This window comes from Bufo gargarizans, chromosome 2 (genome assembly GCF_014858855.1).
Source record: "Bufo gargarizans isolate SCDJY-AF-19 chromosome 2, ASM1485885v1, whole genome shotgun sequence".
Lineage (NCBI taxonomy): Eukaryota > Metazoa > Chordata > Amphibia > Anura > Bufonidae > Bufo > Bufo gargarizans.
In genome coordinates, this window is record NC_058081.1 from 248,074,580 (window position 1) to 248,099,547 (window position 24,968).

General features: G+C 42.0%; 1 protein-coding gene across 1 annotated transcript in view; it reads left to right on the forward strand.

Annotated features, from left to right (window-relative positions):
- Positions 1–24,085, forward strand: part of SLC2A13 (solute carrier family 2 member 13) — a 151,396-nt gene extending 127,311 nt beyond the window's left edge. Inside the window, exons 5-10 of the mRNA XM_044276771.1 lie at positions 7,993–8,156; positions 9,092–9,212; positions 10,008–10,133; positions 12,018–12,136; positions 13,603–13,755; positions 23,191–24,085. Of these exons, the coding sequence (XP_044132706.1) occupies positions 7,993–8,156; positions 9,092–9,212; positions 10,008–10,133; positions 12,018–12,136; positions 13,603–13,755; positions 23,191–23,417 (910 nt within the window). The 3' untranslated portion in view covers positions 23,418–24,085. The remainder of the gene's footprint in view (positions 1–7,992; positions 8,157–9,091; positions 9,213–10,007; positions 10,134–12,017; positions 12,137–13,602; positions 13,756–23,190) is intronic.
- Positions 24,086–24,968: the final 883 nt, after the last annotated feature.

Below are 24,968 nucleotides of genomic sequence, written 5' to 3' on the forward strand. Positions count from 1 at the left end.
CAAAACTACAACTCCCATCATGCCCTGATAACAATGGGATTGTTTCTGCAGCTCCAATCTGCTGTTTTCTTGAAAGGAGAACAACATCCGATAAGCTATCAATTCCTCTACGAAAGTGTCACCACTTCTTCTACTTTTACGTTCTTTGTCCATTTGCATGTAAATGTGAAGGCTTTTAGCTCTGAAAGCTGTGGAAGTAGTTGTGATACGCCTCCACGTGCTGAAGCTGCCAGTTCTGGAGGTTAGAGAAGACAGCTTATGTGAAAAGAGCTCCCCATGTACCTTTACTATAATGAGGGCTGCGGGATCTTTATATAGATGTTTACCAGAGCAAATGCATTTGTCTCAACCCTATTGCTACTATGTCTCCCCTGTTTATACAGAAATAGCTGAAAGCAAAGTGTTCTTCACTAGTTGTCAGCGCCCATATTACCCACTGGCACTAGGCTTATAATGGGCATTTGTCATTAGGTTTTACCTATTTACAACTATTTCTTACTCCACAAAACGGTTGTCATTATTGTGTAGGTCTAAAGAGACAGCAGACTGGTTAGGCTACTTTCACACTCGCGTTTGGTGCGGCCCAGTCATGGAACTTTATTTAGATTTTGTAGTAGGCCGCCATTCACACCTAGTATCTATACAGTCTATTAAAAAAAATACAAACCTTATCTATTTTCTGTGTCATTCACTGTCAGGAGTTTTGTGCTTCTTTTGAATTCATAGTGATGCAAGGAGAGAGTATCTTGTGCACTTTTAGATAGTAGTCAGAGGATTGTGCATTATGCCACTGCGCAGTATTGTAGCGCTAATATTTGTTCCACTCATCCGCCACAATGAGAAGGTTTAATATGAGCTGTAAAGAGTTAGCAGGCTGCTGAGCAAACAGCCTGGAAGCTGCCATCTGCTGTTATGTTTTTTTCAGACTGTTGGCATACACATTGCTCAGGAGTGTCCTTCCTTGTTATATAGTTCTGTATGCTTACATGTGTTTGCATATTAAAAATGTCTTCTCTGTATACCTCTTTTTATACAGGGCTCATGCAGAAATGTAAGTATTAAAGGGGTTTTACAGCCAAAAATTGCTTGCAGTTTGCCCAGAGGGACTGGGCGATGACTGGACCCCCAGCGATGAAACCCTTATCCCTTATCCTCAGCATAGAGCATAAGTGTGTGATCACTGGGGGTCCGACCACTGGAATCTTCAGCAATCACAAGAATAGACGTAATTTCTGGCATGTTGAGTTAGGACATGAAATGGCGAACAGAGTCAGTACTACAGCGTCAGAGGATCGGTGAGGGTGAGTACCTCATGTTAAAGGGATTATGTTGTGCCACTAATAACACTTATCCCCTATGCACAGGATAGGAGATAAGTGTCTGATCGCTGGTCTGACTGCTGGCACTCCCTACGAGTAAAAAAAGAGAACGAAGGATATGTACAACTGCGTAAATATTCCTCACCTTCTTATATAAAGAATCTGTTTAACCCCTTTTTTCTTCCTCTTTTTCTTTGTATCTTTCGTCACTCCCTACGAGAACAGAGGGTTTCCAAGTGCCAACAAACCGCGCCATTAGAGGTGCACTCACCCTTCACCGATGCCCTGATGCTGTCGTGTTGACTCTGTTCACCACTTCATGATCTGACTCAACTTACCAGAAATGCTAGGAACAGCCTGCTCAGCCAGTCAGTGGCCAATGTTCGGCTGAGCTGGCCTTTCTTGGTATTTACGTGCGTCAAACCAGTGGAGAGCAGGAATTAAGGACTGTGACAACAGCTGATTGGGGGGAGGGGAATCAGTGAAGGTATCTCTTCTTTTATGTTTTTATGCCACCGCTCTGTTTACCTACTTACTGGTTAGCAGGTGTAATAACAAGTATGGTGCCCCCATTCACTTTATGGGACAGCTAAACAGATCAGAGAAGGTAGTGCTCATATGAGTCCTGCTTTCTCTTCAAACAGTTGTTCCGTGGGAGTACTGGAGTCAGACCTCCACCGATCTGATATTGATGGCCTATCCTGAGGATAGGTCATCAATAGTAAAAAGCAGACAACCCCTTTAAATTAACACTGGGAGCAACAGGTTATTACTTACCTGGCAGAACTCAGACTGCCCCCTGGGCATCGGCCCACCAGGAAAATTCCCTGTAGAGTCTATGGCCAATCCGCCTCTGATGGCTTGTCTCCAACTGGTAAAGAATATAAGAATCATTGACTTGTACAATCAATACAAATGCAGAGTCCTCATCTTCCTCAACTAATACTGCTAAAAGGTTTCTGAAATTAGGACTCTACAATTAGCTCTGTTTCCTGCTGACAGATACGAGTGCGGGGAGTCTGAGAGCACTTGAGAGGACACACCATTAGCAGAAAGGCTGACCATGACGTGCATACATTTCTTTGTGGTTTATATATGTATTTGGACTGTTTGTCCTAGAAAAGGGAAGTACAAGTTATTTTACATCAGTCTGGTCTGTCTGCTCATTGATTGTTATTTTGTCTTTCACTTTACCTTTTCACAATTATTCTAAAACCAACAATGCGTTCTTAAAGGGGGTTATGCAGCCTGTTTATATTAATGACCTATCCTCAGGTAAGGTCATTAATATCTTATCGGTGGGGGTCCAACAGCCGGCACTCCCACTGATCAGCTGTTTGAAGTGGCCGCTGCGCTCCATTGAAGCGCTACTTTCTCTTCAATATCACAGGTACTCGCTCCATTCACTTGAATGAAGCAAGTACTTGCAATGATACTACGCCACCACTACAGGATAGACGACACGTAATGTAATGAAGAGGAAGCAGCTCTCCTCTGGAGTGCCGTCTCTTCTTCAAACAGCTGGTCGGCAGGGGTGCCGGGTGTCAGATCCCCACCAATCAGATATTGATGACCTATCCTGAGGATACGTCATCAAAATAAACAGGCTGCATAACCCTTTTAAGCTGTGTTATTTCACATTATGAATAGACCTTTATAGACTCTGCCAATATAATATCAGTAATTAGTTATACTCGTGATGCTTCTCCTTTTGCAGATTGGCAGGAGGGAGATTGTTACAATGTTCTTCTGCAGTTCCACTTAGAAAAGTGCATCATGCATCTCCAAGCAGGCCATTGACTAAATACAGATGGTTCTTGCTTATGAAGGGAAGGATAATAACATTATATTGGGGCATTTTTGATAATGTAATTTCCTAATACATCATGCTGGAGCATCACTGCTGGACCATTATACCTAATATATTGCAGAAAGATCAGAAAGGGAGCTACTGCTGGATTTTAGGGAATTAAGTCAGTATCTTATTTGTCACCTTATACTAATTATTATTATTTTTTTGTTCATCGCCTATTGTCATTGATGGATCCTGTGTATACCTGCCTTTGATGTAAACTAGCTAACAACTGAGAATTGCTGACTATAGAAAAGAAATTGTAAGGGATTTAAATATAAATAGTGACAGAAAATTCTAAAAAAATATTTAAAAAGATATGTTCCATGATTATATGCACTCATTGCCAAAAAATAACACCAAGAAGGAGTTGTTGGAATAAATTAAACTTTCTATGTGCGAATGTAATGATGATATGTTAAAGTGAATACAATATTAGAGTGAAAAGATAAGTTTATTGGGGAATACATTGTAACTTGACGGATGCTCTAGTGCACGGGTGTCAAACACAAGGCCCGCGGGCCAAATCCGGCCCGCCAGACCTTGTCATGTGGCCCGCGTAGCCGCCGCCGGCCGCTGTCCGCCAGCCTTCACCTTTTTTATTATCATTATCACTTACACCCGATACAGGAGCCGGGAGGATCAGCTGTGAGGGAGGCGGTACTTACATCTACAATCGCTGGGAGGATGGGCGCTGGCAGTGTGAGTCATACGTCACGCGCCTGCGCCGCCCACTTTATGAATGAAGCAGGCGGCGTGGGCGCATGTTGTATGACTCACACTGCCAGCGCCTGTCCTCCCGGCCTGCCTCCTGCCTCCTCTCGGCGAGCGCTTGTAGATGTAAGTACCGCCTCCCTCACAGCTGATCCTCCCGGCTCCTGTATCGAGTGTAAGTGATAATGATAATAAAAAGGTGAAGGCTGGTGATTGTGAAACTTGAAAGGGGGGAAAGACCGTATGTGAATGGCTACTGGGCTGGCGCTGCTGAAAGGGGTTAATTATAACTACTGTGGGAGCAAAGGGGGGAATAATTAGCTACACTGAAGAGGGGACTGAAAGGGGTTAATAAATACTGTGAATGGGGGACTGCTGAAAAAGGGGTTAATAACTACTGTGAAGCCCCTTCACCGTAGTTAACCCCTTTCAGCAGTCTTCACAGTATTTATTAAACTCAGCAGTCCCCCTTCAGTGAAGGGGGGACTGCTGGGGTTAATAACTACTGTGAAGGGGGACTGCTGAAAGGGGGAAATAACTATGAAGAGGGGGCTGCTGAAAGGGGTTAATAACTACTGTGAAGGGGGACTGCTAAAAGGGGTTAATAACTACTGTAAAGGGGGCTGCTGAAAGGGGTTAATAACTACTGTGAAGCCCCTTCACAGTAGTTATTAATCTCTTTCAGCAGTCCCTCCTTAACAGTATTTATTAACCCCTTTCAGTCCCCTCTTCAGTGTAGTTATTTATTCCCTCTTTTGCTCCCACAGTAGTTATAATTAACCTCTTTCAGCAGTCCCAGCAGGGGACTGCTAAAAGGGGTTAATAACTACTAGGGGGGGGGGCTTGGGGGGTGACACCATTTTCTACTGCACCGGGTGACACCAGCCCTAGCAACGCCACTGTCAGCGCTCCTTATGCGATTATATACATACGGTAACCATTAACTATTAGAGATACGATTATACAGTGAGTGGACACATAGTCCTACAGATACAACCGGCCCTTTGAGGGTGACCAAACTGCTGATGCGACCCCCGATGCATTTGAGTTTGACACCCCTGCTCTAGTGCCCTGTTGGGCCCCCTCTTTCCTGGATATAAGATGAGTTACGGTTGGGCATGGAGACATACAGGTCCCATATGATACAGTATCCTGCAGCACATTTTCTCACAGATATTGCAGTTGGACCTGTAATTCCACACTCTTAGGTTGGCTAAGGTGGCGTCCTAGCTGGTCCCACAAATGCCTGATTGGCGATGAATATGGCAGCACAAGGAACTGTTGCAACCTGGCAGATACATTCCTTGGAAAACCACCTTGTGTGGGGACGAGCATGATCCTGCTGAAAAATGTCAGTTGGAAGCCCTGCCATGAGAGGCAACTTGTGGTCGCAAGATGTCCTACATGTATCGCTTAGCTGTTAGTGTTCCTCATATCACTATTCGGTCTGACTGTCGTATGCAAAGGCTTTCCAGATAATCACACCAGCAGTTGGAGCAGTGTGTCGCTCCACAGCAAAGGCCAGATTGAAGCACTAACCACAAGGCCTCCATACTAGAACTTGATCATTGTAGAATCCCAAACAGAACCTAGATTTGTCGCTAAAAGACTATACAGTTTCAGTGTGTAGCAGTCTAGGTTTCTTGTTCTCAACACCACTGCAAGTAAAGGCAACGGAGACTATGTGACGAACTGCGACCGCCGCGGCCATAATACGTCACAAAACCGTCACAGCGCCCCTAGTGGTTAATCCGCAAACAGGCCTCCCAGCCACTTTCAGCACACCGAAAGTCTAACTTGAGTCCGTACAGTCGATAGGCTAAAGGCGCAGGGATTGGACTGCCGATTGACCGCCAGTAAGCGTGTGAGCGACCGGACCGGAACCACACACAGGGTAGTTTAACTGCCACCACCTTGCAATTTATGGGAGCAAGGAACCCACTATCTGGATAACAGAACCGAGTAGCTTTCTCTTCGCAGAGGCTAGAGTAAGTTTTTGCAGTGTTTGAAAACAGGCATATGGCTAGAGAAATGACTTGGAGGTCATTTATTATATATCTATATACAATACAAATTATCACGATGCACAGTAATTATAACACAATAATCAAGGAAAGTATAGTCCAATAAACAAAAGGGAGAAAAGAAAGAAAATACATAGTTTCCGCAGAAAAGATGTCCGTTGGTGAAATAGTCCGTTGCAGGGATAAAGTCCAAGAAGCCTTTGTCCAGTGTAATATGCCTACAGCCCACAGGTTCTCTGGCTGAGGCCTTCTTCAGGTGTTGTTAAAAGTGGAGAACTCCTTTAGCAGATTCTAGGTCTTTGTTATAAAGGGTCCCAGAATCAAGGCAGGGAATTGAGAGTCCGCCTGCTGGGCAGGCTGTATTCCTGAGGTGAATGTCAGTTCTGAAATATGGCATGTGCCATATCGCGGGATGTCTCCGCTGTACACAAGTAACAAGCACATATTCACATTCCCCACAAAATATGGAGTTCAGGGATACCAAATCTGACTATTATAACTGGTTCTCTGATGGGGTAACACCATAACTTTATCTGGGCATCTCCTAGAGTTATATTTGTCATATGTACATGTCCAGTGAATTCTGAGTGACACGATGATGTAATTTTTACGTCCGTAAGATGCATGGTCTCTCTTAAAAAGGTAAAAAATCATATCTCAGATTCATGTTGCAATCTGGGAAACCTTGGTGCCGGCCTGTCTGCAGCAAGCTAGCTTACAGACCCTTATGGCAGCGACACCAAATGGCTCCCCCCAGGTGTAGTCTTCACACCTAGCTGTGATATCTCTGCAGAAAGCTCTTTTGTCAACCTAAGGAAACCAGCTGTAATTGCGTTATCTGCTGGGCATCTATTGACTGACTTGAACAAAAGGACTATGTTGTTTTCTGGGTACACAGAAGGAGACGCTCTGAGTAATCAAATTGTAGGTTCTGGGGCCTAGGGAAATAATTACTGTTTAATAGACCTACTGATCAATAAGGCAGAGTAATATTGATAATATTGGGAGGACAGTTCAATATTCTCGCGGATCATCCGTGACATGGCTGTCAACGGGAAGACACATAATGGATGCTGTGACACCAAATTTCCTTATGCTAAGCACCTAGACATAGTCCAGGTAGAGACAGAGGTGTGTAATGAAGGTATCATCTGTGTCAGGATGGTGGACAATGAAACTGTGGGAGCTGCTCATTAGAGATGGCCTTGCGGTTCGCCCGACGGTCATTTCGCTGTGAACTTTGCTCGTTCACGATTTGCCGAACATGCGAACATATGCCGAAGTTCGCATGCACCATATTCTTTTGAATTGCGCCGAACTTTGACCCATGACACATCCATCAGGTGGGACAGGACAGCCAATTGAGACGTTTCAGCACATGGGCACACCCCCACCCTATAACAGAACCCGATCTGGCCGCCATTTTACATAGTAACATAGTACATAAGGCCGAAAAAAGACATTTGTCCATCCAGTTCGGCCTGTTATCCTGCAAGTTGATCCAGAGGAAGGCAAAAAAAAAACCCTGTGAGGTGCAAGCCAATTTTCCCCACTTTAGGGGAATAAAAAATTCCTTCCCGACTCCAATCAGGCAATCAGAATAACTCCCTGGATCAACGACCCCTCTCTAGTAGCTATAGCCTGTAATATTATTACACTCCAGAAATACATCCAGACCCCTCTTGAATTCCTTTCTTGTATTCGCCATCACCACCTCCTCAGGCAGAGAGTTCCATAGTCTCACTGCTCTTACATTCAGTCTTTTGTCAGTGTAGGGAGAGGTTGCTGTGTGGAGCAGGGACAGGCCGTTAGGGACACCAAACGCTAGCTAATAGGTCCACAAAAGGCCTTTTAAGGACTGGTATAGGTGTGCTATCGATATGTGTGACATACATAGAAAGTATATTATAGTGCATTTGTATTGTGCAGCAGTTGTGTGCGGTTATGTGGCGATACTGCAGCCACACAGTGCCAAACTGGGGCATTTGTATAATAAAAAAAACAATAATAGTTCCACTTTTATACCCGTATGAACATACACGGGTGTCCACATGTTGTCAAGATTTTCTTCTATGCATTTCAGGTATTACAGTGCGACAATTTTGCAGATGTCTGGTGTGGATGATGACAGACTGGCTATTTGGCTTTCTGCTATTACCGCGTTTACAAACTTTAGTTTTACACTCGTTGGTGTTTGGCTTGTGGAAAAAGTTGGCAGAAGGAAACTCACACTTGGAAGTCTTACAGGTAGGTGTACGTGCTAGAAGGTGGTAACCTGGAAAATGCAATGTGCTGTATTGGTGTATTTGTTAGAATGTCAAATAATCGTAGAGAGGCCAGGTTCACATCATTATTTAGTTTTCAATTCTCATCTGCCAGAAGAATATAAAAATAAAAAAACTGATCCTTTATTTTGAGCATCTGCTGTGCTCAATTTGCATCCATTTTTGCCAGTTCCGTCAGAGATCCGTCATTTTTGTCAGGAGAAAAATTCCTTCATGGATCAGTAGAATGGAAAACGAAATAGTAATGTGAACATGGTCACATGCCTCTAGGGTCTATTTTGTTGATTCAAAACCTATTAGACTGTATTGTTGATATAGGAGTTGGGTCACAAGATTAATTTCCTCTGGTGGGCCCAAGGAACCCCAGTCTGACACTGATACGGAGCACCTAATTGTTATTCCTTATTGTATATATTATGGCAATTCTTGGATTTTGTGATATTAAAGGGGTTATCCAGCGGTAGGTAATGATGACCTATCCTATCAGCCTTTTCTGGGAACCGCAGTTGGCTCTTGGCAGCTCTCCAAACACAGCATTGTACATTGTACATTGTACGTCGGCTGTACTTGGTATGGCAGCTCAGTCCTATTCACTTCAATGGGACTGCGTGGTAACTAAGCCACGTGACCAATATATGGTGACGTCATATGGCCTAGGAAGAGGCCACGGCACTCACTGAGTGCCCAAGTTGATAGGCAGGGGTCCCAGGTTTCGGACCCCTGCCGATCTGATATTAATGACCTATCCCGAGGATAGGTCATCGATTATATATTACTGGATAACCTCTTTAATAATGCCTCCTATATTTGTGTTGCAATAGAAAAATTGTAGTAATACTTAGATGGTGTAAAAAGGCATTCCAAGTCTAACTGATTTGCAAATAACTTTCCCCATAGGTACAACAGTGGCCTTGATTGTACTTGCTTTGGGTTTTTTATTATCTGCTCAAGTCTCCCCTCCAGTTACATTCACACCAACAGATCCCACCAGTCAAAATTCTACTTGCTCAAAATATAGGTGAGCGTGACGTGCATGCAATTGTCTCACTTTTATGGAATGAAAATGTGCAGATTGTCTAAGTGCATGTATGAGGTATGTCGGTTTTTTTGCTCACCACGAAGTGGGTGACTATGGGATACAGAGCTGATCCTCTTCAGTCCAGCACTTTTAGGCAACCTGAGATGGACTTCTTAAAGAGGACCTTTCACTCGTATACAAACTAAAAACTAACTCTATTTGTGGGCAGAGCGGCGCCCAGGGGTCCCCCTGCACTTACTAGTATGCCTGGGCGCCGCTCCGTTCGCCCGGTATAGGCTCCGGTGTCTCAGCTCCGTCTGTTGTATTGGACTGATTTTTTGTAGGAGGCGTGTCCCTTGCTGCAGCACTGGACAATCGCAGCGCACAGCTCATAGCCAGTCTATGAGCTGTGTGCTGCAATTGGCCAGCACTGCAGCAAGGGACACGCCTCCTACAAAAAATCAGTCCAATACAACAGACGGAGCTGAGACACCGGAGCCTATACCGGGCGAACGGAGCGCGCCCAGGCATACTAGTAAGTGCAGGGGGACCCCTGGGCGCCGCTCTGCCCACAGATAGAGTTAGTTTTTAGTTTGTATACGAGTGAAAGGTCCTCTTTAAGAATTGTGGCACATTCATTCCAGCGCAACACAAATTAAGATCGACATGTGAAATGCTGATTCTAATAAGTCCCCCTAATATCTGTATATATCTTTTGTGTATATTGTCAATACGACATATAGTCATGTACAGCTTTAAATCATGGCTATATTTTAATATGTTCTTTTTTCCCAGCTTTTGTAATCGATGTATGTTAGATCCCGGCTGTGGGTTTTGCTACAAAATAAATGGATCGAATATTGTTGATTCATCTTGCATTCCAGTAGATCCGAAAACAACTGCGCAGTCAGCATGGGGCAGGTAATTTATTTTCTTACAAAATGCTTTGTTACCTTATAGTGACAGTAGGTTAAGAAAGTTACGGTAGGTAAAAATGGCTTTTTTCACCCTGGTATAGTACTCAGTTCTGCCACATTTCTGTGCTTTAAAGAGTGCTCTGTGAATAAAGTATTAAGGACCCAACTTTCGGCACCCCAACCAGCTGTTAGAAGAGCCTGAGGGGGTCCTTTGGGCGCTGCAGCCTCTTCCTAGCCCAGGGACGTCACGTTCTTCTGTTCATGTGCCACATGGCCTAGGTGCAGGTCAGTCCCATTGAAGTGAATGGTCATGGGTTGCAATACCAAGCACAGCCACTATACAAGTTACGGCGCTGTGCTTGGCATGTTGTGAGGAGGCTGAGGCACTCACTGGAGTGGTGCCGGGTATTGGAACCCCACTGATTAGATATTGATAATATTGCGGTTGTTTTACAGTATCTGAAGTATGGTGAAAAGGTAAGAATTTCAAGAAAATGTGTAACACCTCCAAAACATCACATCATGATAAAGAGGTTTTTCAGCTTTAACATATTTTGGGGGTTCTTGTGGCATAATACATATACACCCTCTTTCAAATGTATGATCTGCCACCTCTGTTGACATGTCTGTTTTAGTAAGGCCTCATGCACAAGGCCGTTGACGTATTGCGGCCCGTATACAGCTGAATGGGTCAGCAATCCGGGAGATGTGGTGCGGTGCAGAACGGAAGCACGGATCGGAAGCACTATGGAGTGCTTCTGTGGTGTTTCTGTCCGTGCCTCCGCACCGCAAAAAATAGAACATTTTCTATTTTTTTATGGTGCGGACGGATCACGGACCCATTCGAGTTGAATATGTCTCGATCCGTCCTGGCCGCCGCACGGATGTTGCCCGTGCATTGGGGACCAAAACTTGCAGTCCCCAATGCACGGAACAGCCACACAACGACCATGTGCAAGAGGCCTAAATATGTGTATTCCTCATGAAATAATTCTGGAGCCTCTTTCCTTGTAACTCTTGTTTGGTCCAGTCCTCTGTTTTACATCCTGGAAATGTATAACTAAATTGACAACTGGGTGTTACCATTCATGTGTCAAAGTGTGTGACCCTACAATGTCAGCACTAAGAAATGATGTCCCAGAATTACTGTTGTTTAATGACACAGACACGTCAGAAGGGCCTCTTTAAAGCGAACCTTTCACCTGCATTTCACTTAATAAACTATCAAAAGTACCTTATAGATCCTCCTCATTGTGTTATCATACAGTCTTGTCCCGCTTTTCTGCCATGTATATGCATGAAAAAAATCGCCTTATAAAGTACTCTTCTCCAGCTCCACAAGTCACGATAGAAGTCAAGGGGGTAGCCCTTCCCTCACTCCAGGCTGTAACTCCCCTGCCCTTACCCCGCCTCTATGCAGTCTAATTGACACCCGGCTCAGTCGCCGGGACCGCGCTTGTACAGGCGGCCTCGGTAGCAGCGCAATCCCTTCTATCGCGCGGACTCAAGCGCGATCCTGTAATTCAGTTAGACGGGATCGCGCTGCTACTGAGGCCGACGGCGCATGCGCCGCCTGTACAAGCACGGTCCGGGCGACTGAGCCGGGTGTCAATTAGACAGCATAGAGGCGGGGTTAGGGCAGGGGAGTTACAGCCTGGAGTGAGGGAAGCATCAAATATTTACTGTATGGACACTTGACCACTGCAGCCTGTTCCTAGCCTCAGTGGTCACATGTCATACGTACATTCGTGCTGCAGCCAGTGGTACGTTGTGTCATCATTGTATCAACTGTGTGAATATATTTATTCTTGGACGTAAACCGCTTCCAGAAAAAAATAAAAATATATGAAATCAGATTTAACACTACTCTCATTCACTTGTTTTTCAGATGTACGAATGAAACCAAATCTAAATCTGGTTCATATTGGGCTTATAATTACTGCCCGACGTCATACTCATGGACTGCGCTCTTCGGATTAATATTGTACTTGATGTTCTTTGCACCTGGTAAGAGACTGGAGAGCTTGAAAAAGTGTGATCATTGCCCATAGTTTCCACCATTAAACAAGTGAATCTCCTCTAACTACTCTTAAGTTTTTGTGAGCTCAAGAAAAAGCATCCCCTAAGTCTTATCAGGGTCCCTCTGATAACATTATGGGGGACATTTATTAAGATCGGTGATTGATGCACTGGTTTTAATCCCTGTGCGCTGCCGGTGGATGGGCCGGCCATGTGACATGCTTTAAAGGAAACCTGTCACCAGGATTTGGGGTATACAGCTGAGGACATGGGTTGCTAGATGGCCGCTAGCACATCCGCAATACCCAGTCCCCATAGCTCTGTGTGCTTTTATTGTGTAAAAAAAATGATACATATGCAAATTAACATAAGAGTCATATCTTACTTGTGTGACCAGAGAAGAGTCATATTTTCAAGCTCTGACTCATCTTAGGTTAATTTGCATATGTATCAAATCGGTTTTTATACACAATAAAAGCACATAGAGCTATGGGAACTGGGTATTGCGGATGTGCTAGCGGCCATGTAGCTACCCATGACCTCAGCTGTATACCCAAAATCCCGGTGACAGGTTCCCTTTAAGATCATTAAAAGCCCCCTTTTTTCACCACTTTGCAAAAGTAGCGTGAGACCGGAAAAGTGACAGATTTTGCCACAAAACATCTTGGCAACAAAATCTGCTACATAAATATGCCATATATATATACCAAATATGTCTTTTATATGAATTAGAGATGAACAGATTTATTAAATTCAAGCCTGGTCTGAATCAACCATGAAATTCGAATCAATTACAAATCGATTCTACCCAAATCTAAAGTACTCTGAATGCCTGGAAAAGTCTCTCTCACTCCCTCACACACTCTCTCCTGCTCTCTCTCTTTCTCTTTCACACTCTCTCTTTGTCTCAAAACCCACCCAAATTCTTTCTCAAGAAATTCTGACAAATTAGAATTAAAAAAATAAAATAAAAATTATGGTCGAATTTTGATTCTAAAGAATCCACTCTTATCTCTAATATGGATGGATTCAGTGGCTGGCATCTCCACCTTTGTTCCTTCAGAGTTCATACTAGATGTTTTACATTTGCCTCATCTCAGGTATAAACGGTAAATCAAATTTATAGTGCACTGATACTTAGATTTTTGTCTTTTTGCCTGCTCTTCTGACATTATCTGACACTTATGATGTGTTACACATGATAAACATTTGCGTATATTTGAATGTTGCCTGCAGGCTGGCCAACATGAGAGTTCAGTGGCCAGTATGGAGTGTAGTCCACTGTGAGGGTCTGCATGATCTTTTCCTGTAAATTAGTTTTTGCCTTCTCTGGCACACTGAAAAAATACTCTAGCTGTTAAGAAAGATGTGTACAATTAAGAGATTTAATAAAGTATGTTTTCCCTTTGTGTTTGATTTTTCATTTCCTCCACTAAATGCAGTGTTATTTATAGGTATGGGACCAATGCCATGGACTGTCAATTCTGAAATATACCCACTGTGGGCAAGAAGCACAGGAAATGCATGTTCCTCTGGAGTTAACTGGATTTTTAATGTCGTGATTTCCCTCACGTTTCTACACACAGCAGAGTATCTTACATACTATGGTAAGCAATGCAGCAGTTTGGAAGCACATGCATATTTACAGAACATATGTGCCCTAGATTTTGATGAAGAGCCTTTATTCATTTCAGTGCCAGGATATCCACCTGGTCAATTAACTGCAGGCTTTACCCTCATGAAAACTGCAAGATCTCCTCTTAATCATCAGAATACTTGCTTTCGTTACCAGTTAACCCCTTCATATGACACAATAGTATTGATTAAAAAAAAAGTCTGCACACATACAAACAATAGAACTGAGAAATGGGGTTCATTCTAAATTAAAGTGGTATTATACCTACTATAAATGGAAAAATGGAAGCTCTTAGCGCACATTTTGATCAAACTTGTGTCGGACCCATCTACCAGGCATCAAGGTGGCTTCCGCATACTGGTCCCTAACACTAATTTACCACCTCTCTCTACAAGAGAGGTGGTAAATTAGTGATAGGGACATTTTTTGTCACCTTACATCACATAAAGTGCAACACCAAGCGATCAAAAAGCGTATACCCCCCAAAATAGTACCAAAACCGTCACCTCATCCCGCAAAAAATGAGCCCCTACATTAGAAAATCGCTCAAAAAATAAAAAAAACTATAGCTCTCAGAACATGGAGACATTCAAACTTCATTTTTTTGTTTAAAAAATGCTATTGTGTTAAAGTGAAATAAAAAAAGTATACATATTAGATATCGCCGCATCCATAACAACCAGCATAAAAACACAGTAAAAGAAATAAAATATAAACAGTGCCAAAAAGCAATTTTTTGTCACCTAACATCACATAAAGTGCAACACCAAGCAATCAAAAAGGAGTATGCCCCCCAAAATAGTACCAATCAAATGGGCACCTCAACCCGCAAAAATGAGACTCTACCTAGGACAATCGGTCAAAAAATAAAAAAGCTATGGCTCTCAGACTATGGAGACACTAAAACATAATTTTTTTTTGTTTCAAAAATGCTATTATTGTGTAAAACGTAAATAAGAAAAAAGTATACATATTAGGTATTGCCACATCCGTAACGATCTGCTCTATAAAAATGTCACATGAACTAACCCCTCAGGTGAACGCTGTAAGAAAAAAAAAAACAACGGTGCCAAAACAACCAATTTTTGGGTCACCTTCCCCCATAAAGTGTAATAATGAATGATCAAAAAATCATATCTACCTAAAAATGTTATATCTTCCTGCAAAAAACTAGCCCCTGCACAAGACAATAGGCAGAAAAATTAAAAGAAAGTGGAGACACAAAAACATAATTTTTTTTTCAAAAATGCTTTTTTATGTGAAACTGAAACAAAGAAAGTAGACATATTTGATATCATTGCATCCTTAACAACCTGCTCTATAAAAATAGCACATGATCAACCCTGTAAGATGAATGTTGTAAAAAATAAAAACGGTGCCAAAACACCTTGCTTCACAATAAATGTAATATAGAGAAATTAAAACTAAAATGTACCCCAAAATAGTACCAATAAAACTGGCACCTTATCCCGTAGTTTCCAAAATGGGGTCACTTTTTGGGAGTTTCTACTGTAAGGGTGCATAAGGGAAGCTTCAAATGGGACATCGCATCTAAAAACCAGTCCAGCAAAATCTGCCTTCCAAAAACCATATGTTGCTTCTTTTCTTCTGCGCCCTGCCGTGTGACCTTACATCTGTTTTACGACCACATGTGGGGTGTTTCTGTAAACTGGATGATAAATATTGAGTTTTGTTTGGCTATTAACCATCGATGTGTTCAAGAAAAAATTGAATCTTCATTTTCCTTTACTTCTTGTGGAACACCTAAAGGGTTAACAAAGTTTGTAAAATCAGTTTTAAGTAACTTGAGGGGTATTTTTTGTACAATGGGGTAATTTATGGGGGGTTTCCACTATGTAAGCCCCATAAAGTGACTTTAGCCTGAACTGGTCCTTAAAAAGTGGGTTGGGAATTGCTTCTAAAATTCTAAGCCTTCTAACGTCCTAAAAAAATAAAATGACATTTACGAAATTATGCCAACACAAAGTACACATATGAAGAATGTTAAGTAATACATATTTTATGAGGTATCACTTTCTGTTTTAAAAGCAGAGAAATTGACATTTTGAAAATTGCGAATTTTTCTATATTTTTTTGCAAATTTGGGATTTTTTCATAAATAAAGGTGAAATATATTGACTCAAATTCATGAAGTGCAATGTCTCACGAGAAAACAATCTCTGAATGGCTTGGATAAGTAAAAGTGTTCCAAAGTTATTACCACATAAAGTGACACATGTCAGATTTGCAACTAATGGCCTGGGCAGGAGGGCGAAAACTGGCCCAGGGTAGAAGGGGTTAAGGCTTGTTTAACCCTGTAATTCCAGTGGTGTTTTTAGGAACTTTTTAGCCATCTAAGGCTACTTTCACACTAGCGTTCGGGTGTCCGCTTGTGAGTTCCGTTTGAAGGGGCTCACAAGCGGCCCCGAACACTTCCGTCCAGCCCTAATGCATTCTGAGTGGATGCGGATCCGCTCAGACTGCATCAGTCTGGCAGCGTTTGGCCTCCGCTCCGCTCAGCAGGCGGACACCCGAACGCTGCTTGCAGCGTTTTCGTGTCCGCCTGGCCGTGCAGAGGCAAACGGAATTGTCCAGACTTACAATGCAAGTCATTGGGGACGGATCCGTTTGAAGTTGACACAATATGGCTCAATTTCAAACTGATCCGTCCCCCATTGACTTTCAATGTAAAGTCTGGACGGATCCGTTCAGGCTACTTTCACACTTAGAATTTTTTCTAAACTATAATGCAGATGGATCCGTTCTGAACGGATCCCATCGTCTGCATTATAGGAGCGGATCCGTCTGTGCAGACACCAGACGGATCCGCTCTGAACGCAAGTGTGAAAGTAGCCTTACTCATGCGCAGTTTTGGCGGTGGTCACATCAGGGTTGGTGGCTTCGTTAGGAGCCTTCATCGCAGATTCCATTAAGAAAGCTAGTTAAAATACTTTAATTAAAATAATTATTATGTCTGGTAAAATAACAGACCCCGTAATGTAAACCGGACAGACCCCATTATAGTAAATGGAATCGTAGGCACTGTCGCAGTCTGTCATCTGACTGATTGGGCGGGCACTTCCCTCATTTTTGTTGTTTTGCTCCTGTAATGGAGCAGCCAGAAAATTTGGTGGACATGATTAGTAAGATCATTAGAGGCAGCGGCACTATTGCTTCCCATAGTATACACAGCACTCGTGAGTGCCATTTTGTATCCTTTTGGCAGTAAATTAGATCTGAAATATAGGTTTTGACATTTTTGTATTGACCAGTGTTGTTGAGTCACTTTTGTACATTTGTTCATTATACAGTATAGAAATAAGTGTGCAAACCGTACTGTTGCTATAGCAGTGAATCAGATTCAGCTGTATTAAGTGGATATTATAAAGTCAGGATCTGGTTGTCATGAGCACCACACGTTATCATCTGTGTTGGTTTTGTATCTCTATACACAAATTACATATTATTTGCTCCTTGCGCATCTTATACAATTCCTCTAAGCTTTTTAGGTGACTGTGTAACCTTTTGTATTAGAGACCAATTATCTTTATACAGAATGATACTAAAGCGAAAGAGAAAAAAAAAGACAAGCATGCTGTATATGTGTCACAGTTTTACTAAAATGATTTGGAGGAACATTACTACAGGAAAAGTCATGCTGATATATGACATTATGGTTAGCTTCACATTTGTTAAAAATATAGGGAGAGGTTTATCTCCTGGTGTAAAAAATAAAATAAAAGTTGCAGACCCCGGGTTTGACTGTTTGAACACATTGGGGGTCATTTAGAAACAGATATACACCACTTTTTGGCGTATATCTGTTGCAGATTGCGGCACAAAGGCTATTTGCGCCTCAATCGGCCCTCGTCCAGCCTATCTCATGGATTCAGAGCTTTATTTTTGCTGAAGAAGGTCTTACCGAGACCGAAACATCCAGTTTATATCTGATTCTGTGGTTTCAACAAAAACTATTCGCATGTTTGAAACTGGATCATAATTCTGGATGTTTTGTATTTAAAATAAAAATTTATACTTTGACTGCAAGTTCTCACTGAGTGCAGCAAATTAATTATAATAGTAAAAAAGCGAGCAAGGGCAGGGTAGGGGGCGGGCCAGTAGGCCAGTCTCATTTATCATTTTCTATCTATTTTAGTTGTAGAAAATTGTCTAAATCTACGCCAGCAAGGGTGTGGTATAGATTAGGACAGGCAGTGGATACGCCAAAGTTATGTAGAGGCCAGTGCAAGTGCATAAATTTGCCACATCCACCACCAACTAAAGTGGTATTAAGACCAGCGTCTAAAACGCTTGTCTTAATAAATGACCTCCATTGTGACTAAATTTAGTCACAGTTGGCATATGTGTATGTCGCCTTTGCCAGTTTCTGAAAAGGAGGTTTATCGAGGACAGGGCCATCGGTCCCAGAACATTTATCACCATTTAGGTCAGTTTTCTGGTGTAAACGATGGCTGAAATCAGCAACTCGCCATAAATTAAAGGGGTTATCTGGGTATAACTACTGATGACCTAGGTCATCTAACGTCATTAATATGAAATCTGCGGGGGCCCCACTCGCAAGATCCCAGCCTCAGTTCTTGGAAGAGCCCATGCGCTCCAGAAGCACTGCGGCCTCTTCTTAGGCCAGTGACATCACCGTACATCGGTCACGTGACCAAGTAGCAGCTCAGCCCCACTCAAGTCAATGGGGATGAGCTGCAATACCAAGCACAGACGCTATACAATGTACAGCACTGTACTTTGAAAGCTGCCCAGAGCCTGCATCGCTCACCAGAGCTGCGGTGAGCGGGCTCCCTGAAACAGCTGATCTGTGGCGGTTTTCGGTACTTGGACTCCCGCTAATGTGATAGAGATGACCTATCCTGAGGATAGATCATCATTATCTTTTTTTTTTTTTTTTTCAAACATCTCTTTATTGAAGTGGAAGGAACCATACAATACGCACACCAGTTTCTTGTCACACATGATACAAGACAATATCTGCGGATTGTACAGACAAGTAACATTGCATAGTGCCCCACTCATTTTTCAATTTTTTTTCCCAATAAAGTCATCTCACCCTCCCCCCCCCCTCCCCGACCCCAACCCTCCCCCCCCTCCCAACGCCCCCCAACCCAGAAACACTAGTCTGGTCACTGAATGCCACTTTACATAATGCTCATTACGTCATGAGTCAGCAGGTCCCCCAAGATACATTATATTTCCAGCTTCCCCAACCTGTTTGCAAGTTGCGCTTCTAGGTACCACCTTGTCAACTTAAATGGGGCCATCAGCTCTCTGATCTCGCAAGAAGACAAAAACTCCTCTACAAAAACCTTCCATTTCTTGATGAATTTCCCCACCAGTCGCTCTTTGTCCTGCTCCACCTCCAGTCTTTCCAAATAGAGGACATTCTTCATCGTCCCAACCATCATTATCTTTACCTGGATAACACCTTTAAGTGCATTCTCCCGATGGCCCAGGGGATATCAAGCCCGGCTTAGTGCACACTGGTCTTAATAAGTCAGGAACATAGTTTTTCTGTTCCATCATAGGGGGCAGAAAAATGGGTTCAGTACAGTGATAGATCCGTCACATGATGGAAAACAACGTTGCCTGATGCACTCCTCTGAATAATGGGTTCCATCCGATTATGTCATAGCAAAAATGCTGCTGCACTATTATTTCTGGCAAATTTGATGGAATACGGTATGTGATGATGGCTCCTAATGGAACCTCCGAAGCAGATGCTGGACCTAAATGCGAAGTAGAGAGACTGCTGCTCCTTGACCTGCACATGACTTGGAGACAGTATGACCAAAAGTGGTTAGGCAGCGTCATCCCTGCTAATGAACAAGGCTGCACAATACAAATACTGTAAATATCCTCAGAAATTGAGACATGTTTACTGCCTTTTTGCTGCATTATCTTTCATACAAACTTCAGAAGAGGCTGGCAATGGAGCTAATCTTTGTTTGCAATAAATGAATATCATGAACATCTGTGTTTGATCACAATAATATTTGCAGTAATTACCAAAGATTCCCAGACACAGCTTTAACTAAATAGCAAACTGTAAAACTGCTCAACGTGTTGAAGGCTGCTGGTTCTGCCAAATGTCAGCTGCACAGGACGTTTCTACATAGAGCACGGTCATTTTTAATGTGATGGGTTATGTATATCTGTATGTACATACAGCATCTACATGAAGGGCATTAAATATTACAGTCACATATGCTCTGAACTATTGTCATCCATTTCCATATTACTAAAGCTATTAAGGCTGCTCTTGCAATCTGCTGTCCGATCTGGCTCTTATGGTCCCATAAAGAAGTCTAAACATCAGGGACTAGCGGACATCTTTTGCTAGGGGTCAAACATTATAGCAGAAAGGCGGGGTATTTATTTTATATTGGCACTTTTGCTTTAAAGGGGTCACTGAGCGACATATCAAAGGTTTTGATCCGTGGGATGTGAGAGCTGATACCACCACCAGTCACTAGAATGAGAAGAAAAGTTCTCACATAGCACGCGCTCTATCCTCACTTTAGCGGACAGGCTCAATAGAAAGACTATGGTATAAATTTGATCACAGTGGACAATTTTTCCCAAAAGAATATTCATCGGATGAAATTTAACAATGAACGATTGTTTTAGCTGAGCAATGATAAATTATTATGGTTTGAAAAGCAGTCAGATATGTTCAATATTTTCGTCCGATAGTTGGACGAAAGATCTTTCCTTGAAAGAATGTTCCCAGAAAGATCTTTCAGCCATCGGCTGGTTTCATTGAACATGTATGGGCAGTTTGAACAACTGTAACAGCCTATATTGCCTAAAATGTCTATGGCAATGTCTGAAAGGAATGTTCACCACATGTTAGTTTAGCTGCTCTTCAACCATCAACCGACTTCAATCTAAATATGTATGGCCACCTTATGAGTCCATCTTGATTGCGGTATGTCTCCTGTAGAGAGGAGAGAGAGCGCAGACTATGTGACCACCCTTCAAACTTGTCATAGCAAAAAAGTGAAATTTGGGAACAATCCAGGTTGTTTTTTTCTGAACTGTGAATAAAAATGACTTGGTCTGCTTGAACCATAGTTTGCAGATCTAGAAATTAGCACCATGTGTATGTCGAGAGACACTCTGAACACTGCAGGCAATTCAGGACTGCCTTGAAGAAGTTTTTTTTTTTAGAGAATATATCTTGTTATCCTAAAGAGCCTATTAGACCACATGATTATCGGCAAATTATTTGGAGCAAGGACCCTTGTTTGCGATAATTGGCTCATATAATCGAGAATTTGACCAGCCGATGAACAAGTAAATGCTAGTTAGGGGTAGGCAATCTCCAGCACTCCAGCTGTTGTAAAACTACAACTCCCAGCATGCATACTTGCTCTGCTCTTCTAAGAAATATCATAGAAATGAATAGAGCGTTCTGGGAATTGTAGTTTCACAACAGCTGGAGTGCCGAAGGTTGCTGACCCCTGTGCTAGTTCATCTTCTGCTGGGCATCTTTCATCAGGATTAGAGATGCCCGATTATTGGCAGCATATCTCTCTGTGTAATCAGGAATAGACCAGAATGAGGGAGGAAAAAACACTCAGCAGTGTAATACCACCGAATGTTATTCACAGTTACAATAAACTGGCTGAGGTCAATATCTCAGGATGTTTAGCAGCCCCTTAATATATAATTCTCCAATTGAGAGAGCTTGATTCTTAAATAGTTATAGTGGACAATAAAATCCTAAACATTCCTCCAGTGTAGCTGGATACAATGTCATATACTATTCTATGTAGTTTTCTATGGATCAGAACACAGAACGAACACAAACACTAGACTAGCTTGTTATGTAGTGAAACTGACATGTAGTCACTGGTGAACTTCATGTCCCATATGATCAGTTATGTGACTTTATGAACAGCATTTCATTCAAGCAGTATTCCAGTTTCAGCAAATAGATGTTATTCATTTTATAGTCAAAAGTTATACGGTTGTCTAGTATACTGTGCTTTATATATTAATACATGATGAATGCCTGAGATATCCACTTGCAGTGATTTATTGGAACCTCTAGGGTGCCTTCATACGTGGTGAAATAATTCACACTGAAATCCACATGTGCATATTTTCAGGCTTATGGGGTTCTTGGTGCAAATTTTATTGCAGAATTTGGGTCCTGATTTATTTATTTTTTATGGATCCTGATGCAAATTTCATTGCAAATTATGGTTTCCCAGTGAAATCTATGGAGACATTATGCCTCACAAATTCCACACCCTATCATGACACACAGATTTTTAGCCTAAACTCCATAGAAATACACTCACTGACAAAAAATAATAATGCCAAGATGGAAATGTTAGTGTTATGGCAACGCTTCCAACTGGCGTTTTTCAGCAGGATAATTTTAGCCCACACACAGCTTAGGTTTTCCTGGTAGGTCTCCACCAGATTGCAACACTTCCTTGGCATTCCATTCACCAGATTTATTTCCATTCAAGCATTTATAGGAACCAGCTGGGACGCCAGCTTTGGCAGGATCTCGAGGTTTCAGCTACAACATCTGTGGGCAAATGTGCTACAGGATACCATACAAACCTGTATGCCTCCATGTCTAACCGTATCTCACCTTGTATCCAGGCTAGAGGCAGCCCAACGGGGTACTAGAGTTTCCTTTAAATTGCACAATAACATGTTCTTTCACCCATATATTGTAATCACTTACATAAATCATAATTACATTCACACATAGTTTTATTCCATTCCAACAATTCCCTCTTGGTGTGATTTTTTATTTTTTTTACAATTAATTTTTATTGAGTCTACATGGGGAACTATTTATTTCTACAAATGAATTTGACCATGTGTGAAAGCAATCTTATTGTTTCTTCCAGTGGTTAAAACCCATGGACCCGTGTGTCCATCACGTGACCAGGAGAAAGTTTTAATCACTGTATAGGTTTTTTCTAGGATGCCTCTGTGTAAAAGCACAGCAGACTATACAGTTAACAATAAAAGGTATGCTATGGATGCATACACCAAACATAGTGTGAAAACACCAGTTGGATATAGCCTTCGTCTGCACTTGTTGGCGTTGGTAGAACAGAGCTTGTAGGCAGTGATGGGGACTCTGGGTTATTTTCTCCCAATTTGTTCAGAGGAGCATGGTAGAACCTTTTTAAGTAGCGCGTGTCAGACAAATTCAAATGCCTTCAGATGGCAGACACTCTCTTATGAAACAACTCCTGATTAGACCATCATCACATGAAGTTCTTCCAACATAAGTGAGAAAATCTATGGCTTGCTTCATTGCTGTGATGCATTACATTGATGGCTCTTGTGTGATGCATGCGATCCATGCTCATTATTAACTATGTATAATTTTATTTTACAGGAGCATTCTTCCTGTATGCAGGCTTTGCCTCTGTTGGACTCATATTCATTTATGGCTGCCTACCGGAAACTAAAGGAAAGAAGCTGGAGGAAATTGAATCTTTATTTGAAAACAGACTTTGTACATGTGGTGCCACGGAATCTGATGAGGGGAGGTATATAGAATATATTCGCGTAAAGGGAAGTAATTATCATCTTTCTGACAATGATGCTTCTGATGTGGAATAATTTTCCTCAGCAGATGCATACTAATCATTTAAAAGCCTTCTGGAGAAGGACAGCTATAGGTGACCTCACAGTCCTGCTTCTGGTCTGGTTCTCTCAACTGAAATCCTATTTGTTCCTGATCTGGAAGGACAATTGAGTGATTGAAATTCAGATATCTTTTTGTTTCTTCTTGCTTTCTTTCCATAGTGTTATTACAAATGCATTCACCCCCAGCTCTGTACAGTATATACTGAATTGATAAAATATAAAGATACTGGATAGATCTGTAAGTTATCAAAAATCAAACTAATACTCTGTTTTAAGTCTTCCTTTTGTTGATGCCATGAATGGGATTATATTCCTTCAACTTAAACATAAATGCACACGATCAAATGGATATGCACAAAAACATTATACAAATCACATCTGATGCTTTATAAATATATGAACGGTGTTTGGCTGGAACTTTTATATATAATGTAATATATATATATGGTGAAACTCAAACTGTAACATTCCAATACAAATGTAATATCTGCATATTAGTAACATTCCAAGTATGTGTCAAATGACCAACACCTTAGGCTCCTTTCACACGAGCGTTTTTTGCGGATCCGTCATGGATCTGTAAAAACGCTTTAGTTACAGTAATACAACCGCATGCATCCGTCATGAATGGATCGGGTTGTATTATGTATTTTATAGACATGACGGATCCATCATGAACACCATTGAAAGTTAATCGGGGACGGATACGTTTTCTATTGTGTTAGAGTAAACGAATCCGTCCCCATTGACCCACATTGTGTGTCAGGACAGATCCGTTTGGCTCTGCTTCATCAGGCAGACAGCAAAACGCTGCATTCAGCCTCCAGAGCGGAATGGAGACTGAACGGAGGCAAACTGAGGCATTCTGAGCAGAGCCATTTCCATTTGGAATGCATCAGGGCAAAATTGAGCCCATGACGGATCTCGGAAACAGAAAGCGAAAACGCCAGTGTGGAAGTAGCCTAAAAAAAAGCACAACTGAAACTCTCTGACGACAGTCAAGGTTGCATTTTTAGGACCCAAGCATGTCCAATTGTTTCGCCATCATATTTTGTGTGCCAAGTAGCAGCGAAATATAGTTTGTTTACAAGGATGAAATCTGATAAAACAGGTTACATGTAGCAATGAATATGTTTACATACGTTTTCTGTTAGAGGAATGGTTCACTTATGATGGACATCCACAGTGGACCGGAGAAGCAGTGTAAACTGATCACCAGTTCAGTTGTGAAGAATTAACATGAGATTTAGGGCTCATGCACACAGCCATATTATTGTCCGTTTAGGATGGAAACACTGAAGTGCAGCCATATAGGCAGATGACACCACCATGTTTGACTGATGCCAAGCGAGGTCTTCTGCTAGATTCTGTATGAATTTGACAATCTGTATAAAATTGTGTGATACAGTACTTTATTGGACTCTGTGGGGGAGATTTATCGTTCCCTTTATGCCTGAAAAGTGTTGTTAAAAAGTCACCACTTTTCTAAAAGGAGGCATGGCCAGCGGCAGAGACAAATTTAGC